General features: G+C 30.3%; 9 protein-coding genes and 2 non-coding genes across 11 annotated transcripts; 6 read left to right on the top strand and 5 right to left on the bottom strand.

Moving 5' to 3' along the window:
- Positions 1-334: 334 nt before the first annotated feature.
- Positions 335-835, bottom strand: TBLA0B07225 (uncharacterized protein; the record flags this gene model as incomplete). The annotated part of the gene is made up of 1 exon (XM_004179011.1): positions 335-835. The coding sequence occupies one exon, from the start codon at positions 833-835 to the stop codon at positions 335-337; it is 501 nt and encodes a 166-aa protein (XP_004179059.1).
- Positions 836-1191: 356 nt separating this feature from the next.
- Positions 1192-1264, bottom strand: TBLA0Btrna17A. Its single transcript has one exon. It is a non-coding gene; the product is annotated as a tRNA-Ala (tRNA).
- Positions 1265-1943: 679 nt separating this feature from the next.
- TBLA0B07220 (uncharacterized protein) lies at positions 1944-4907 on the top strand (the record flags this gene model as incomplete). Its single annotated transcript, XM_004179010.1, has 1 exon — positions 1944-4907. The coding sequence occupies one exon, from the start codon at positions 1944-1946 to the stop codon at positions 4905-4907; it is 2964 nt and encodes a 987-aa protein (XP_004179058.1).
- A 586-nt stretch (positions 4908-5493) lies between these two features.
- AVT7 (Avt7p) lies at positions 5494-6987 on the bottom strand (the record flags this gene model as incomplete). Its single annotated transcript, XM_004179009.1, has 1 exon — positions 5494-6987. The coding sequence occupies one exon, from the start codon at positions 6985-6987 to the stop codon at positions 5494-5496; it is 1494 nt and encodes a 497-aa protein (XP_004179057.1).
- Positions 6988-7461: 474 nt separating this feature from the next.
- On the top strand, positions 7462-8271 carry SIW14 (putative tyrosine protein phosphatase SIW14; the record flags this gene model as incomplete). The annotated part of the gene is made up of 1 exon (XM_004179008.1): positions 7462-8271. The coding sequence occupies one exon, from the start codon at positions 7462-7464 to the stop codon at positions 8269-8271; it is 810 nt and encodes a 269-aa protein (XP_004179056.1).
- A 232-nt stretch (positions 8272-8503) lies between these two features.
- AIM19 (Aim19p) lies at positions 8504-8986 on the bottom strand (the record flags this gene model as incomplete). Its single annotated transcript, XM_004179007.1, has 1 exon — positions 8504-8986. One exon carries the CDS (start codon positions 8984-8986, stop codon positions 8504-8506), a length of 483 nt encoding a protein of 160 aa, XP_004179055.1.
- Positions 8987-9180: 194 nt separating this feature from the next.
- On the bottom strand, positions 9181-10341 carry TBLA0B07180 (Sds3 domain-containing protein; the record flags this gene model as incomplete). The annotated part of the gene is made up of 1 exon (XM_004179006.1): positions 9181-10341. The coding sequence occupies one exon, from the start codon at positions 10339-10341 to the stop codon at positions 9181-9183; it is 1161 nt and encodes a 386-aa protein (XP_004179054.1).
- Positions 10342-11609: 1268 nt separating this feature from the next.
- TBLA0Btrna11I lies at positions 11610-11683 on the top strand. Its single transcript has one exon. It is a non-coding gene; the product is annotated as a tRNA-Ile (tRNA).
- A 1119-nt stretch (positions 11684-12802) lies between these two features.
- On the top strand, positions 12803-14215 carry PUB1 (Pub1p; the record flags this gene model as incomplete). Its single annotated transcript, XM_004179005.1, has 1 exon — positions 12803-14215. The coding sequence occupies one exon, from the start codon at positions 12803-12805 to the stop codon at positions 14213-14215; it is 1413 nt and encodes a 470-aa protein (XP_004179053.1).
- A 1371-nt stretch (positions 14216-15586) lies between these two features.
- On the top strand, positions 15587-16741 carry UBP1 (ubiquitin-specific protease UBP1; the record flags this gene model as incomplete). Its single annotated transcript, XM_004179004.1, has 1 exon — positions 15587-16741. One exon carries the CDS (start codon positions 15587-15589, stop codon positions 16739-16741), a length of 1155 nt encoding a protein of 384 aa, XP_004179052.1.
- Positions 16742-17402: 661 nt separating this feature from the next.
- YFH1 (ferroxidase) lies at positions 17403-17972 on the top strand (the record flags this gene model as incomplete). The annotated part of the gene is made up of 1 exon (XM_004179003.1): positions 17403-17972. One exon carries the CDS (start codon positions 17403-17405, stop codon positions 17970-17972), a length of 570 nt encoding a protein of 189 aa, XP_004179051.1.
- Positions 17973-19318: the final 1346 nt, after the last annotated feature.

The following is a 19318-nucleotide window of genomic DNA, read 5'->3' as shown; positions in this document are numbered from 1 at the left end:
AATTTGGGGAAGGTTTGGGTGCTTTTTCACGACGACGAACATCAGTATAAATATCAACAATATCATCCAGAAGATCTTTGAGTCCATAATTATTTGTTTTTTTTAATCTCCGATAGTCTTGTTGGAGGCATTGATAATCACCAGTGAGGTTGTCAACGATTTGTTCACAAATGTAATCATCACGTAATGGAAAATCAATTTCAGTCGCTTTTTCCTTAAGACCTAAGGTATAAGAACGAAATCTATTAGCATCTGAGATACAATCATATTTAATGGAATTTAAGGCTTTTACTACACGGTTATAGTCGGAAGTAGCTGTAGTTGTGACTTGAATTTAGGCACATTCGCTAAGATTGTATACTGAGTGGTAACCAGTGTTTAAGTCATCTTGAAACCAAGTCGGATAGGCTTTGACATGGACATAGGTTTGAAATATGTTAACAATATATTTCTTGCAGTCGATATCTGGAGTGAGATTATCTGTTTTGGATTTGGAGAATACAAATTCCAAGTCTTGTGATCTAAGATGTGATGCAAACGAGCGAATCCATTGCTCAAACTCTGACTTATCAGAGATATAGTACAGGTTATGGGTAGTGGTGAGATTTTGTTTAGAGATAGTTCTAGGGTAAATGGAACTGAAAGAACTAAATTGATTGTCTGAAGATTCATTTGCAGTAGTGGGAGTTGATCTATCAAACTTTGGTGAATCATGGTGAAACAAGTTTGAATCCAAAGAGTTATTAAAGGAACTTTTGAATGATGGAGTAGGCAAAACGATGGATGGATCGGTTTTGGATTGAGAATGCATAATTTGATGCATCATATTTAGCATTTGCTCTTGAGTTGATGAATTATTTTGCTGAGCCGTTGCAAAGCGTGATAAGGCATCTAAAGTATCAATCTTGAATTTAGTGAATTCAGATTGGAGGTGTTCTAAGGATAGTGTGATATGGCTATCATTAGATTGGGGAGACAAACTTGAGTCGGACCTATCAGATTCGCAGTTTTTATTCACAGAAGCATAAGTTACTCATAACTCATTGAAGTTACTTCTAGAAGTAATTTTCAAACAGATAATTCTAAAGTTTTAAGACCCAGCTACCGATAGATAAGCCCAAATACAACTTTACTTTAGATGTTATCGTTTTTAATTTTTTGATCACATGACAGGTAAAAAATTAAAAAAAATGGACAAGTCCGGAGTCGAACCGAAGACCTCTCCCATGCTAAGGGAGCGCGCTACCAACTACGCCACATGCCCATATATTTCTGCTAAAAATTATATAGTGCTCTGGCTAGTATTATACAGATGACTATAACCCTGATTATTCTTATAACTATAACTTACTCATCTTATTCAGTATATAAAGCGAGTTTACGCGTCGCAACATGTTGACACGAACGTCTCTGGTTTAGTTAGGGCTTGTAAGCTCCTAACCCTTAACACAGTGTACTGACAGTATCACTATGTCAGAATAATTATAATAAAACAAAAGAAGAAGTAAAGATGAAAATATTCTATTGCATAATAACTAATAATGGGAAAACTTTGAGCAAGAGGCGTATACTATATATATATCTATTATGCATTTCTTTAGTATTAATATTAACGTAGAATTTTTTTTTCTTCTGTGTTGCTGCCTACTAATTAATCTATTCTACTCGGAATTATGAAATACATCTTCTTAAAATCTCGAACTGAAAAAAGTAAAAAAGTCTTCAAGAGTGTTTTATCATACATGTAGAAAAAAGGAATATTTAGTTCTGTCTAATCAACTAACAGAACCATATTTACTTCAATGAAAAATATTAAGCATTCGAGCTGGGGAACAGGTTAATCTCTTATATTGAAAGAAATAGCAATCGCCGAGATAAATAACATTCAATATATAACTTAAAAATAAAAATACAGAACGGATAATTGGATATATACCAAGACTATGGAATCAGCAAATACAGGATATAGTAATGAAACCACTAATAATAGACAGTTTAATGGTGAATTAGTTTCAGGGATTGATACTGATAATTCTGCTTCCTCAGATGAGCTATCCCATCAACTAGCTATGGTAGAAGAGGAAGAAGAAGAAGAAGAAGAAGAAGAAGAAGAAGAAGAAGAAGAAGAAGAAGAAGAAGAAGAGGACGACGATGAGATTGATAATGATACAGAAGGCGTTGATAAAATAAATTCTGCTTATCATATAGGCTCAATTATCAAAGCTATCGGTGGCCAAACTTTTGAAGTAATCAATGAAAAATCTGCTCCGAAGGAAGTACAAGAACAATTTAATAAATTATTAAGAAAATCAAGATGGGGCCAATATTTCACTAAATTTTTAACAAAATATACTCTAGATTCTCCTAGTAACATTTCTCCTATAAATACCCAAGCAAACCCTATTTCTCTTGGATCAGAAACAGATACATGTATATCAACTACTAGCAGCTCGATACATAATTTATCGACTAATCCATCCAGTGTATCTACAAATTGCCTATCAAATTCGAAGGGGAAGACTATATTTGATCTTTATAAATATACCGTCTTCTTCCAATGTAATTCTTGTATGACACCTGTAAAACTATACGGAAATTCTACAGGTAATTTACCAAGACACATTAAAAGTCATTCAAAAGCAATTAGGAGATATATTTCCAAGAAAGGCAAAACCCCTAAATTAATTAAGATTATTGATAATAATAATAATGAATTAATACCGCCTCCAACTGATACCACATCAACTTTTCAAGTAACTGTCCAACAACAATTTAACAATATTAATAATGAAACGAATTCAAATCCCCTGCAAAACGCTAATGATTTCTTTAAGGATATTTCAATTGACTCTTTAGAGTTGTTAAAGAGGAAAAGTGATACCAAACTGGATACAGATTCAACTTCTAATACCAATATAGACCCTAATAATGGTAATATTATTAATATTAATAACAACTCTAATCTAGTCAATAGTAACAACTCAATTTCCAATATGGATATAAATACTAATTCACAGGAAAGTATACCTACTAGCAAAACTTTCGAAGTTGGAAATGATGTAGAATCCTTGATTCAACTACATATTGTTTCATTTAATCAGTTAATTTTCCATATGAGATATAACTTACCACTGAATTCAGTATCTGATCCAATTTATAACAAAGCTATGATATCAAATAGTAACCTCGATTCAACAAGTAATATATCACCCATTGATGTAGGGCTTCATTTAAATGAAATGCTACAGCGAAAACTTTATAAAATATTAGAAGATGCTTATGGAATATGTTTAACAATTGGCCATCACGTATATTCTCTACCTGATTCAACAGATAGATTATTAACTATTATTGCAAATTTTGTTCCAAATAGTAATTATATCCAATTTATGAAATTTGATAACAAAGCAATGGATGCAATTGTAAACAATTATAACCAACTTCAATGTAAAACGGTGCTGGGCTTACTTCCAATGGATAATTCAAATAATTTAAAAATTTCAATTTTAAAGTTATTAGAGAAATATAATATCCAAAATAAAATTTTATCGATTACAACTGATAAAGATCTTTTAAATTCTAATCTCATACGCCATCTGTCAAATAATTTAAAAAATATTGGCAGTACTCTATTTACAGTTAATTCAATAACAAATATTTTGGAGAACATATTATTACCATTTTTAGATTATATTAAAAATTTAAATGATCAGAATAAAATGCTTTTCACTAAACTAAAGGACTTTATGACGTTTATTTACCGAACTGATTTTACATCAACCAAAGAGTTTCTAGACCCAACCTCTAAAAAATTAGAACCTCATGAAATAATTACCCCATATAATCCAGTGCATTGGATCTCTGAATTTAGGATGATTTTAACCTTTAACAACCAATATAAGAATATTAAGCCATATTTAAAATCTAAAATGAAAAACCAACAGAATGATACCCCAAACCCAGAAAATGTTTCATCTAAGACATCAAATAACAATACTAGTATTATTAATTTACAATCTGAAGGTTTGAATGATCCCCATCAATTTTCTATTAATGAACTCAATTTTATAAGAGATATTGCAAATAGTATTTCAGAATTAGTTACGGTCTATTCAATGGCAGAAAATGACTCTTTCAATTCAACTATATTTTATTTATTTTTTGTGAAACGTGTCAAGAAATCATTTGAAAAATCTGAAAATATAATAAAACAATGTGATCAGTATTCCTATCATCAAATTATTATTGCAGAAGCTATATTATCGAAGAAAAATTATTTCAATAATGTTTTAAATGAAATTAAAGATTCAATACACTTCTATATTTTGGATTTTTTGACGCCGTTTTCAAAATTACAAGAAATGAATACTTTATTTCCAGGAAGAAATATTTTGAATAATAGATATCATAAAAATAATAATGATTCAAACATTAATCTTATAGATAAAAATGATATTATCAAGTATTTAAAATATTATATCGATATGGATTATAATGGTGGGTTAGGGAATGGCAATATCGATGAAACAAAAGTCCTTATAAATGAGATTGACACTAAATTAACAAAAAGATATAAGGAGATAAAATTATATTTAGCTGAGGATCAACTACCAATACCATCTAATATTAATGAATATGCTAATACATACAGTAATTTTTGGATTACTAACAGGAGTAGATTCCCTATACTGTCAAAATTAGCCTTATCATTATCTTTTTCAAAATCATCTACCATTGATATTAGAAAATTTGCATTTCAATCCAATGATCTAATCAGAAACCATTTTACTTCCACAAGACCTATAGAATCTAATTCCTTAGATATTTTATTAGCGATGAAAAATTATTCTTCTTTTTTTCTATCATTAATGATCCAACAGATACAATCAATGACCCAAATTATATGAGAAAAATTGAAAATTATTATATACCACACTTAAATGAAACAACCATTGGTAAAAATTTCATATTTTTTGGTAAATATGGTTCAACTACGGACAAAAATGAGCCTTCTTAATATTAGAACATTTATAACAAAGCCAACATCCAAGATAGTATTATTGAATTACAATACAAAAATTCATACATATGTACAACATATTTCATTTTAAATAATCATAGAACATTTATAATAAATTTTGATATTCCTCCATTGGCACTTATTTTGGAAAACAACTTACGCGTTTTTAACAACTCTTCGGAGTTTTACTTTAATCTATCGGTAAACATTCCAGAAGCAGTAGAGTAGATACATATTGCAATAAAATTAAAAAAATGATTTATTAACTAACTATGATATTATTAATAAAGGTGGGCATACATGTATATATAACTATAAATAAATTAAATTCTTATAGATGATATAAGAAAAGAAACATAGATTAAAGGGTCAAAAAAAACAGTGAGACAATGATATAACGAATGAATTAGAGAATGTTATTTTTTTATTTTATGATTACAAAGTTTATTTTTTTTGTATTATAAATAAATTGTTCAATTATAGTCAAAGACTAATGTTGTATACAAGGACAAAAACATCACTAGTATACCAAATACCATCAGTACCAAGCTCAATCTCTTGTAACAAATATCACTTGTTGATAATTGTTCACATCTGGATATTTTGTCTCTCCCGATTAGGATATAGCCTAGTAAGCCTGGTAATATAAATGATATAGATGTTGAACCTGTGGCACCAACCAAGGACAATACCAACGCGAATGATTTGATATTTAAGGCTATGGAAAACATTGAAATTAAGAGGAATGCTGATATGGTGTAAAATCTCAAAGCTGGACATTCATCACGTAGGGATTCTTGACTTACTCTTGAGTAAACAGTAGTTAAATGATTCTCCAGATTAGGTTCGATATCATTATGGAAGGAACCATATGTAGAGCTATTTTGTAATGGAGATGATGTATGAGTACTTGATTTAGTTGTTGATTGATGAAATTGTTCTAATGAATCAGTACTATTCAAAAGAGATTCATTTTCTTGATCGTCGATGCGTAGAATAATTGGGGTTTGAACGTTTGTAGTATGCAATTTTTTCCCAGTATATTTTAAAATAATCCATACAATAATGTTATTACATGCAATTCTTAAAGGATGAAATAATAATGGGAATGTTAAGATAACCATAATTCCAAGAGCCAATTTTCCTAAAATAATGTACAATGAATTAGAATAGTTATAGTTTAACATTATATTACCCAACGTGAGAGTTCCAAATGTTAAATAACCAAAAATTGAAATAATTAAAAAGATAATTGTAGAAATGGCAATACTATGATTAATCACTATTTTAATAGAATCAATATCATTATAATTTAATTCGTTAATAATTGTAAAAAGATTCATCGAACCAGTGTAGGCAAAAATGATTATTGTAAAAGTGGATAATAGTCCATTAAAGTCATAAATAGAAACCCAATTAATGGAACCTCTTTCAAAAGGAGGTAAATTGTTTGTCAAGATAATGTCTTTAATAAAAACGAAAACGATTAAAAATGATAGGTATGATAAAGCAAATAAACCTACAATACTCGAATATTTTAAATGGTCTAGTCTCTTTAACAAACAAAGTGGTACAATAACAATTGTTGAAGTAAGGATATAAAAGTTCCTAGAACCATAATTATTGAAAATAGTTGGGAATAAATCACCGATTAATACAATATAACTTAAACCAACTCCAAAACATTGAACAATCATGGAAATGTCAGATAATGGAGATAAATTTGGGAATGCAATCATCGTTAATTGGAAAAATGAGGAATTCCTTGGATTGATTAAGGTTTTTGAGCATTTTGCCAAGACAAATAGACCAAAGCCTGAGGTGATGGCAGCTAGCAGAGTTAACAGAATACCTACTAGAATCCCATCGTTACGGAAGGCGAATGGAATGGCTAGCATACCAGCACCAACGATAGTTTTCGTTAAGTTAATAATGGATGAGTGGATAGAAGCTGTAGCAGTAGTCATTAGTTTAAGGATTTAAGGTGGCTCAGAGTTGTATATTATTTATTCCGGGACTCTAAATTAGACAAATAGTCCTTGATAAACGGAGATGACTATCGTTTATTTAATTTTTTGTTTTTTGTTGTGAAGAATTCAGTTTAAAATTTGATACTTTGTTATTACTAGTCCATTGTCTAATATATTATAAACTTATTTACTCGAACATTTTATATAATTATCTGTCAAAACAATTATCCATTCTCACTTATTAATTATTTCGTTGATCCTTACAAATAGATTCGCACTGTGAGAATTTAAAATTAGATTTGGGAGAGCCGAAGATGGCAATGTGATATTTGGAATTATGTAGGTAAAATAAAAGCAGAATGAAAGAATGATTACTTTAACGGTTTCGATGATGGTAGAAGACAAGTAACAAGATAATTTAAATAATTCCAAAGAACCACTAGTAATAATTAAATCGTTTATAGTAACAAGATGCAAAACGAGGATTGCCGAAATAAAGTGCAAAAATCTGTCGAAGATAATACTTCTCCAAGCCTTTCTTGGATGATGCAACAAGATTATGGTCAAGACAACGCACATAATAGTTTAGTAGCAGAAAATTCTGTAGAAGTACAGCAAGTACTTGCTAAATTCCACAATACTTCCAATAACTCTCCTATAGTGGATGCTGAAGTTTGTTCAGATGCGGGTAATAATCAAGATAAAGATAAAACTGTTATTGAAGAAAATACTACTAATATATCCAGACCAAACAGTTTAAGCATAGATATAGCTAAGATTGACTTAGTCCCACCAGAGAATTTTAGTTCAGTTGTCGGTGGAGTTTATCGTAGTGGACTCCCGCGTCCAGAGAATTTCCCCTTTTTAAAGAAGCTAGGATTACGATCCATCTTATTATTATTACCGGAGCCTTATTCCTCTGAACATATTAATTGGATGGAAGAGAATGGGATTAAACTATTTCAAGTTGGCTTAAGCGGTAATAAAGAACCATTTGCTAATATTCCAGCACAACTATTGACCGAAGCATTATCTGTGGCACTGGACCCAAGTAATCAACCTTTATTAATACATTGCAACCGTGGGAAACATCGTACAGGTTGTGTTGTTGGATGTATACGAAAATTGCAACATTGGTCATTAACAATGATATTTGATGAATATAGAAGATTTGCATTCCCCAAGGCCCGTGCTTTAGATCAACAGTGCATAGAGCTTTATGATGAAACAGAAATTCAAAAATATTTAGATTTAAATGGTCTTTTACCTGTACCATGGTAGATTATAGAAACGATAGAAACGATACAAGAGATACAAGTCATACATATGATACAAACAATACGATACAAATAATACAAACATTACAAATAACATAATGATAAAAATAAGAATATCCTTCAAACCAATTATGTAGTAATTATATTAGTTATTAATAAAAAAATACAATATAAATATATACATGGATGTATACATACACGCTGAACTATTTGTGTCAATAAAAGACAATAGCATTTTAATGGAAGCCTCCACGTAGATATTCTTTACCATAAAAAAAAGCATTACTACCAGCCAAACCAGTTAAAGTTAGTGGCCAAATACGTCCATATCTCAAAAGAGCATGCATACTTCCACGCCCACTTACAATCAAGTATAGAGTTGACCAAGCTGTTGCGAACCCAGTACCATTTTCGATATCATTATCCAGTATCATCATACTGGAGAGAAGTTGAGATAATGAAAAAGTCAATACAGTTACATTACTTGGCCCAATTCTATATTTATACTCCTTTGAACTACTTAAAAATGATGTAAAGACACGTTTTGTTATACTTTTTTGAGTTGTGCCGTTAGCATTTGGATTCGTTATTAATACTGATGGTGACACTAGTGGGGTGATCCCTAAAGCTAAAGCTTGAATGCCCGATGGGATTGCAGATCTATATAATTGAGATAATTTATTAGATATAGAATTAGATGATGCAGCTGAACTATCCATGGTATATGAAAGTTTTATTATAATTACTATTACTGTTAATTTTTTTTTTTTTCTAGCACTTTTTAAATTGCTTCTGATAAGGGAAAACTTAAAAATTTCACAGGGGAAAAGGGAAAAATGAGAAATAAAAAAAAACAAATTATGCATTTCGGACTATTCTAGTATTAAAGAAAAATGTTCAGTGAAAAAAAACATCAAGGATTTTTAAAAGGAGATTGAGGTTGACCTGTTAAATGACGAATTATATTAATATCGTCTACTACTTCTTCAGTATTCAATGATTTTAAAGTCGGAGCACTTTTGTTGGAATATCTTTGACTGTTTCTCCCCTTTTTCTTATCCTTGTTAGCATTGACATATTCTATTCCGAATAACAATCGTTGTAAATCTGGCCTATCTGCTAACGATTGAAATAATTCGGCATCATTTGTAGTATGATTAGTATCTTGAGAATTATTATTAGATTTTCCTGTTTTCCTCTTTTTAGAACCTGCGCCTGTTGCTGAAGAATAACCATAATTTGATTCTTCAATATTACTTGTTTGACCACCAGTATTTGCCCCTACTCTACGACGTCTTAAACTTCTTCTATTATCGAACCCAGTATCTGTGGTATTATAACTTTCGTTGCCAGATTCTCTACTGGCACGGCCATTAGATAAGTTACCATTTGCCAAATTATTGTTTGCATTATTAATAGCAGCACCTGCTAAATATTCATTATTGGATGAAGTCTCCCATGTGCTAGAAGTATGTGATCTTGTATTTTTGAAGCCATTATCTATTTCATTATTGTACATGTTATTATTGCTGTTAAATTTACCATTTGAATTTTTCGAACCATTGTAATTATTAGAATTATTAAAGCTTAAAGTAGAATAATCCATAGCATAAGAATGTGCATTTGCAAAATCTAATAAGATCCTTTCCTCTTGTAATTTTTTAATCTTGTAATCTATATTTTCATACAATTTCTCTTTGCATAACTTGATTAGTTTCTCATGTTCATCTTTGGCCTTTTTAATATCTTGTTGAAATTCAATCCTACTTCTATTAATGCGATACTCTTCAAATAATCTTAATCGAATCAATTCTAGATCCCTCTCTTCTTCGAGATCCTTGAATTTTCTCAAATATTCCTTATTGTTACCTTGATGTAATGTTGTTAATTGTGTTTGCAAGAAAGTTAATCGTTCTTGATAATAAACGTCTTTGTTATTAATGAAATTATTATATATTTTGGATACTTTGATTTCCAAATTATGTCTTCGTTTATCCTTTCGTGAAATTTCTTGATTAGATAATGCTGTAGATGTAGATGTAGCAGTGGTAGTTACAGTTGCAGCAGAGCCCATCATTGATGAGTTATTTGATTTTATTGACATATTGATGTTTAGATTAGTATCTTTTTTGGTTTTATTATTACTGTTAGAAATTCAAGTGATAAAAAAAAAAAAAAAAAAAAAAGAACTTACTTATAGAAAAGGAAAGTAATAAATAGTGTGTTAAACAGATCTTAATTTATCAGGAATTCGGGTCCGAAAAAGGTCTATTCGAAACCCGGAATGGACATATTTTATTTTCTTAATATATTAACATAATAAAATATTAATATATCCATTGTAACATTTGTATAAATAATAACATGCGTGATAAAGATAATATATACAAGGTAAAAGATAAGGGAGTAACTATTAGTTCTATTCAACAGAATAAGATTTTCCATCTGATATGCACTAAATATGGTTGAAATGATATCTAGATGAATTATTCTCTCTGGTTTACTTAAACATTGGAACTACAATTATCGTAGAAGCATTCTATAGCGTTTAAATATGTTATTCTTTCCACATATTATTTGATAGATATAATATATACTAAGAAAATTCGGATCCTTAAAGGAAAAAATACCGACTTAACATTTAACATCACATGCTACTCCGATACAGTGCCCTTTAAATACTTCTCTTCGATTATATTATATAGTGATCTGGCTAGTATTTCACAGATGACTATAACCCTGATTATTCTTATAACTATAACTTACTTATCTTATTCAGTATATAAAGCGAGTTTACGCGTCGCAACATGTTGACACGAACGTCTCTGATTTAGTTAGGGCTTGTAAGCTCCTAACCCTTGACACAGTGTACTGACAGTATCACTATGTCACAGATTATGTTGTAAACCCGTCTAAGCGCTGTCGCCTTTCACATAATACTTACAAGAAATCAGTACAAGAGAAGCCTCGAGAGAGGACATATCAGCTGACCACAGCTGAGAAACAACTATTCAGCAGGCGTGGAACATCAACTGTAACCACTGAATCTGCACCTACTTCTGGTTCATCTTGGACACCTATTAGTAAGAATGTCACCCAGGTTTCAATGAGTGTACCGTATCTTGTAACTATGCACCCAGAACTGTCCAGCTCTAAAGAAGTATATAAGGAGCATGTATAGATCAATATGCTATTATATACTATATAGAGAAGGAACAAAAAGGGGAGATACAGTAATCTTGTGTAATACAACCTGTAACTACTGATATCAGTACCATCCGAACTCTAAGACACCATCCTTGTCTTATCAGTCTCATATTAAAACAATTATCACAAAATAGTGGTTCCCTGGCCCAGTTGGTTAAGGCATCGTGCTAATAACGCGGGGATCAGCGGTTCGATCCCGCTAGGAACCATAATTTCCAAATATTTTTGAATTTTTTTGGTCCCATCACGTGGCAGGCCGGGTAATGTATCCGTACATATCGAAAACAACAAATGACGAACAAACCAGGAAAACTGGAAAACAATTTACAACAACAACAACAATAATAACAATTCACAACAAACAAATTTCCATGTGTCAGAAACAAGAATTTACCCAACTATTGTCAAACTCTCAACATTATTGGTATCTCCAAGAACTTTGACATCCCTTTGTCTAACAAACTTCATTCAATATATATCTATAAATCTCATCTCGTGATAACTTCAATCTATAACACGTCTGTTAAAAAATAGAAAAAAAATACATATATATATTTATATATACTCCTTCTAGAGAGCCCACCCGTATACTGTTATTGTTGATAGACTGTCAGTTACTTATTAGAACTTGACCTATTACTAGAAAGCCAAGAATAATAGACTCGAATTATCAAGAATCATAGACTCGAACAATATAACCAATCGAATTCTAATCCATTGTACACATTAACATACACCCTGTTAGATCCTAGAAGCTAGATCCTTTTTTTATCTTTTTTCTTTTCATTTTTACTTTTGTTTCTACTTTTTTTTTAATTCATTGCTAATATATTAATCCTTCTGTATCAATATATTACTGAATTTACCACTGTCATAGTCATTAACATAAGAACAACTACCCCTCTTCCTTTTAAGAAGTTGTCCTTATTGATTTTTTTTTATCAGTCTGAAAATAAAATAAATTAGAAAAAAATTTTTTTTCCATAAATTTTATTTTTACGTTCCTTTACTTTGTTGGAGAATAACTTTTAATAATCATATTATTCAATTTACTATAATTATTTTTCCTTTTTTTCACTCCATTGATATTTTTTTTAATTTAATTTTACTCAATTTAATTTAATTTAATTTCTTATTTTGATTTTGTTTTCATTTGTATTATTATTACTATTATTACTATTAAACTAAAATTATTTTAAACGTCCTTTCTGCTACACAACCTACTTTTCTCTCCACTATATCACTTCCATTTACCTTAACAATCCTCCCCAAACTTTGTTTCATATAGATTCTAGCTCTTTTTATCCATCTCACTTCTAATAAAAATAATGTCTGAAGAAATTTCCAGTGCTACCACAACCCCAACTGTTGAACAACCTGTTCAAGAAGAATTCAAACAAAAGGAGGAAACTGGTGATATTTCAACCACTACCGCTGAAACTGCTTCTTCTAACATGACTACTGAACAAACTCCAGCAGAATCCTCTTCTGAACAAACTGGTGATAATGATACCGAAGAAAGTGCCAACGTTGTTCCTGCTAATGCCATCAGAGGCGGTAGAGAAACATCTGATAAGATCTTATATGTCGGTAACTTGGATAAATCTATCAATGAAGATTCCTTAAAGCAATATTTCCAAGTTGGTGGTCCAATCGCCAATGTCAAAATCATTGTTGATAAAAATAATAAATACTGTAATTATGCCTTTGTTGAATATTTAAAGCATCACGATGCTAATGTCGCTTTGCAAACTTTAAATGGTAAACATATCGAAAAGAAAATAGTCAAGATTAATTGGGCTTTCCAATCACAACAATCTTCTAATGATGATACTTTTAATTTATTCATTGGTGATTTAAATATCGATGTCAACGATGAATCATTAACTGCTGCTTTCAAAGATTTCCCATCTTTTGTTCAAGCTCATGTTATGTGGGATATGCAAACCGGTAGATCGAGAGGTTATGGGTTTGCATCTTTCTCTACTCAAAATGATGCTCAATTAGCTATGGACCAAATGCAAGGTAAAGAATTAAATGGTAGACCAATTAGAATCAACTGGGCTTCCAAGCGTGATAACCAACAAGGTCAACAACAATCTCACAACAACGGTGGCTTCCAAAACCGTCGTAATAATAATAACAACAATCCAAACATGTTTGGTTCTCGTAACACAAATCAAATGCAAGGTCCACCTCCCCCAAATATGCAAATGGGTGTCCCTCCTCCACAACAGGGTATGAACCCTGTAGGTCCAAATGGTCCTCATCCTCCAGTAGTTCCATTACCAGTCAACCCAGATGCTGTTGAAGATATGATTAGAAGAGCTCCTCCAAGAGTTACTACTGCTTATATCGGTAATCTACCTCGTTTTGCCACTGAAGCTGATTTAATCCCATTATTACAAAATTTCGGGTTCATCTTAGATTTCAAACATTACCCAGACAGAGGTATTTGTTTCATTAAATATGACACTCATGAACAAGCTGCTGTCTGTATTGTTGCATTGGCTAATTTCCCATTACAAGGTAGAAATTTGAAGACCGGTTGGGGTAAAGAGAAACCAACTTTCATGCCACAACAACAACAACAGCAACAACAGCAACCAGGTCAATTACCTCCACAGGCTCAGTTACCTCCACAAGCACAAATGCAAATGCAACAACCTCCTGCTAACATGATGCCAATGATGATGGGTAATGCTCCAAATCAACCTCCACAACAGCAAGATCAAGAATAATTAATTCCTCAATTAAATTAATGGTTAGCAACTTGTTATAATTTTTTTTTTTTTACTTCTACCACACTTACCTTTTTTTAACTCCCTCTCCCTTCAATTACAATTAGTATTTCTCTCGTACCCATACTATTCTATATTATTTTATTTTATTAATTACTTTATTATATCATACCATACTATATTATACTATACTATACTACACAACTATACTATACTATATTATTTTATATTATATTATATTATACTATATTATATCTGAAATGGCATCTTTATTCAACAGGACAATGCTTCACTTTCTTTTTTACAAATGTGTTTTAAATGTGTTTTTTCTTTCATTTTATTATTAAAAAAATAAAATGGAATACTGAAAAGAAATTCCCTCTCTCTTTTATAATATATCTCTATCTATAATCATTTTCTTATATAACCAACTAACTTACTTTAAATAATTACCGATTTGCAATTAGGCTGTTACATTGTTCCAATTTATTATAGTTAAATTGTGGCATAATTTATCACTCTCAAACTTCATTTATGCTATTTCGATTTCATTTTTGGTTTTCAGGTCTTTTCGCGCGAGTTTCCTGATTTGTCAGTTCCAAAAGAATAAATTGAAAAACTAAATAATACATTTTAACATTATAGACTGATTTTGCAAAATTTTATACAAGGATCTCTTCTAGATAAAAAAAATTAATAGAAAAAAAAATCTAAAATGATTTAAAATTAATTGAACTCTATTAAATCAAATCATCGACGCAAATGTCACTTAAAGATTTGCATCTCTTCATCTACAACTATTACGAGAAAAAAGATGAATTTTCGAAATTTATTATCATTGCACTATTTCTATTATCAATTTATTTTTTAAATAATACTTTAAATTTTCATTTACCTTATTTTATAAAACAAAATAGATTGTTCGAATTTTTTTTCAATTCTAGTTTCAAATTAAATGATGAAATTATTAAAAGAGGTGGATTTATTTCCGGTTTAGTTAATGATGGTAATACATGTTTCAGAAATTCAGTTTTACAGTCATTATCATCTTCAAAAATATTATTAGAATTCTTAAATGATGAAATTGATAAATCAACAATCGAAGATATTACAACTTCTAAAGATTTAGACATGAATGATTTAAGTACTAATAATAATAAAAAAAATAAAAAAATAAGAAAAAAAATAAAAAAATAAAATGAAAAATGGAGAATCATCATCATCATTAAATATTAATGATTCACAGAAAACTTCTCCTCTAGAGCGAAAAAGTATTTCATTTTTAATTAATTTAAAGGAATTAATTGATAAATTAAACTATAATTATTATAATAAAAATATTATTTTAGAGCAAATAATTTAATACGTTCAATGATTGATGAAAAAAATCAAGATGTTGTATTAGGCTATGCTCAACAAGATGCTCAAGAATTTTTCCAAGCTATCTTAGCAAAACTAGAAAAAAATGTGAAACAAATTGAACATATCCCTTTAAAGGAAAAAAATAAATCCAATCAAAATAATATTCTAAAATCAATACCCTTTGAAAAATTACCTTCAGATGCATTATTGGGACATGATCATTTAGATAAAGTAGGCACTGTATTTATACCAACTGACCAAATTAATCCAAATTTAATTAAAAATAATGAATCTATTAATTCATCTAATACTAATCAATTATTTACACCATTTAAATTAATCACACCATTGGATGGAATTATAGCAGAAAGAATAGGTTGTCTAAATTGTGGTGAAAATGGTGGCATTAGATATTCTGTTTCTTCAAGTTTAAGTTTAAATTTGCCAAATTATACGAATGATTCAATTAGTTTATATGAACTTTTATCAAATTATACTCAACCGGAAATAATAGAGCAAGTAAATTGTAATAGGTGCACATTAGCATCTATGTATGATTCTATCAATAGTAAATTGAAGGAATTGACCTCTGAAGATGTAAATATCAATCAAATTGACAATAATACTCAAGAAGATGAAAATTCTACAATAGAAAAAACAAGTATGGCAATCAATGATTCAAACAACAAATTGAAATCCGTTTTAACCGAAAGGTTAAATACAATCTCTAATGTCTTATCGAAACCAGTAATTGATGATGACTCTTTTAAAACTCTATCAACTAGTAATATGACTTGTCAAACTTCTAAGTCAAAACAGTTATTAATTTCTAGGCCGCCACCATTATTATCAATCCATATCAATAGATCTGTATTCGATCCCACAACATATCAAATTAGAAAAAACAACTCCAGAGTTTTATTTGAATCACGATTGAATTTAAATGGCTTCTGTTGTAATATTGATGAAATTAATTTAGATGCTCGTTTACCGATGAATAAAAGAGATGTAACACCAGATGAAAAAATTAATGAATCAAGTGAATTATTACCAACGCCATCAAATTCTCAAACTCCGTCAGCTGATTTCTTAGATTCTAAAAACGAAAAATATCTAATTCAGATTCAAATGAACTATCTGATGATGATGATGATGATGAAGTAATAACACCTTTGACGTATAATTTAAGATCTGTTATTGTACATTATGGTTCACATAATTATGGCCATTATGTTTGCTATAGAAAATTACGCGGTGTTTGGTGGAGAATATCTGATGAAACAGTATATGTTGTAGATGAAAGTGAAGTTCTATCAACTCCAGGTGTATTTATGCTATTTTACGAATATGACTACGACCCTAAAACTGGTAAATTATTTGGTGATATAGAATATAATCAAGACCTCGAGATCGAATTTGATTAATAAAAATTACACAACAGCATGAAATCTCTTTGCATAGCCATCTTGAATCAACTATATATATCTATGATCTTTACATGATTAAGCAGTATATAATTATTCACCACTATTCTAAAACTTATAGACAATATTATTATGCATTTTTCAAATCAAAAAAATAATATTCCCTCTCATAGCTATGGCTCTTTCATAATAAGTTCCTAAGTCAAGTTATATGCCGATGCGAAATTGCAGGTGACTTTTTGAAAAAACTTAGTAATATTAAGGCTCACATAGAAAATTCTATTGTAAATCATACTTTCAAATAAAAGGTTAACAATTGAATGACATTGTAACTTAAATAATTACAATCAAGTTTGTAGTGCATAATCCAAATCAAGATTTAAAATATCAAAACTATTACCATGTTGAAATCAGGATCACGCCTCATAACTATTAAGAACTTTTCTATTAAATCAAATAAACTTTTAAGTACTAAAACTATAAGATCGCTATCTTATATTCCAACAAGACAAATCAATAACCTAACTTCTTACTGTAGCATTAAGCAGTCCTTAACCACACAATACAACTTTCATAGACATTATGCTGGGTTTACACACGGATCTGATATTCCCGAAGAGGTCATCAATATGACCACAAGAGAATATGAGGTTGCTGCAAACCAATTCCTAGATTCATTATTAGATGATCTTGAGCAATTGAGTGAAGATTACCCCACCAAATTTTCAGATGTGGAACTAAATCAAGGTGTTTTGACCCTTGTTTTTCCAGAAGTTGGAACCTATGTGATCAACAAACAGCCCCCAAATAAACAAATTTGGCTTTCGTCTCCTATATCTGGCCCAAATCGTTTCGATTATATCAAAGGTAACTGGGTATCAATGAGAAATAGGACTAAGTTAATAGACGTATTGAACAAAGAAATTTCCAGTGCACTGCCTGATGCTGAGGTAAACTTACTTCATGACTGATGGATATCATCTTACAGAAAAATGGTTAGTTCTCATCAGTGTATAACTCGATAAGACTTTACCTTTGTTTTTTTTTGGATTTTTTTGCCTGATGCCAACGAGAGACATTTAATTTGGTGTTTCTGTCATTTCCTATATTTTTTTATATAAATAACTACAAATTAATAGATAGACAGTAAACGATCATAAAATAAAACAATTGAACTGTTCTATTTGTGTCATTAAGCTATTTTTCAAAAATATTTTGAGTTTTTTTTTTCAGGGGTGATAGATACTATGAAAAATAATATACAAAGCCCTTGAAAAAAAGTCAAGCAAGCAAGTATATCCTGTAAATAAACTCCAGGAATATTTTCCTTGAACTCCACTAAATAGTTTAGAAATAATAGAATTTAGCAACTATTTACAATATATTGTATTGTATAGACGATTGTGTGATCTTACAGCATGCAAGTTGATAATTATTACTAAGAGAAATCAAATAGGTAACACCATGCGGCCTTTTCGAAATCTCACCATACTTTATTCCTAGGAACCGGAACCTCGACGTAACCATTTCCAAGTTGAGGAAACTGTAAGCTGAGGATAGGTTAGGCAAGATGCCCACTTGTCGTGAATAATATCCAATGTTGAAATCGTTAGATATTTCGGTTGTCACTTGGCGTTAACTAAAATCTGTAATAAACCTAGTTTTGCATTGCCTTTCATTTATCCCTAAAATTTTTCTAACTAAACGACAAGATTCTCAAATATCGCTCACCATAAGCTTCTAATAACTATAAACTTCATTTTTCTAGTATGTTCGATCTCAGAGTAATTTGCGACATTTGTTGATTATGTTAACAATATTCCGATTTTTGCCTTTATTTGTGGGTTGTATGATGCCTTCCCCTCATATTAGTTAAGAGGGTTATACTGCGAAGGCTATTGCACAGCCTATTAACGTGGGATGATGTTGTAGGTTTTAGGATTGAGTGATATAAACGGTAAAGCTTGATATTTAACCCTGGTGAAGGGGGGACAATTTTATTTTATTTTATTTTAGGTTGTAATAACCTGAATTGAATGCCTATAAGCTATAGGTTAACGAGATCTATCCCGCGATATTGTAGTTTTCAGTTATAGTACTGAGACTATCTTAATTTCATCAATAATTTTTTTTCAATTTCAAGAGTATATAAATGAACACTGGTGCATTTCACATGTGGAATTGGGGTTCCAGAAGCAAAATTTTAGAAGACCAAAATTCAAAACAAAATATGAAGGACCATTTTAATAACGAGAAAATTAAGAAAGAAGCTCATCAAGTCGGTGAAACTATTTCTCACGATTGGGAAAAGGTGAAG

This window comes from Henningerozyma blattae, chromosome 2 (assembly GCF_000315915.1).
Source record: "Henningerozyma blattae CBS 6284 chromosome 2, complete genome".
Classification (NCBI taxonomy): Eukaryota; Fungi; Ascomycota; class Saccharomycetes; order Saccharomycetales; family Saccharomycetaceae; genus Henningerozyma; species Henningerozyma blattae.
Note: the sequence above shows the minus strand (reverse complement) of the source record. Positions and strands in the feature narration are given on the sequence as shown.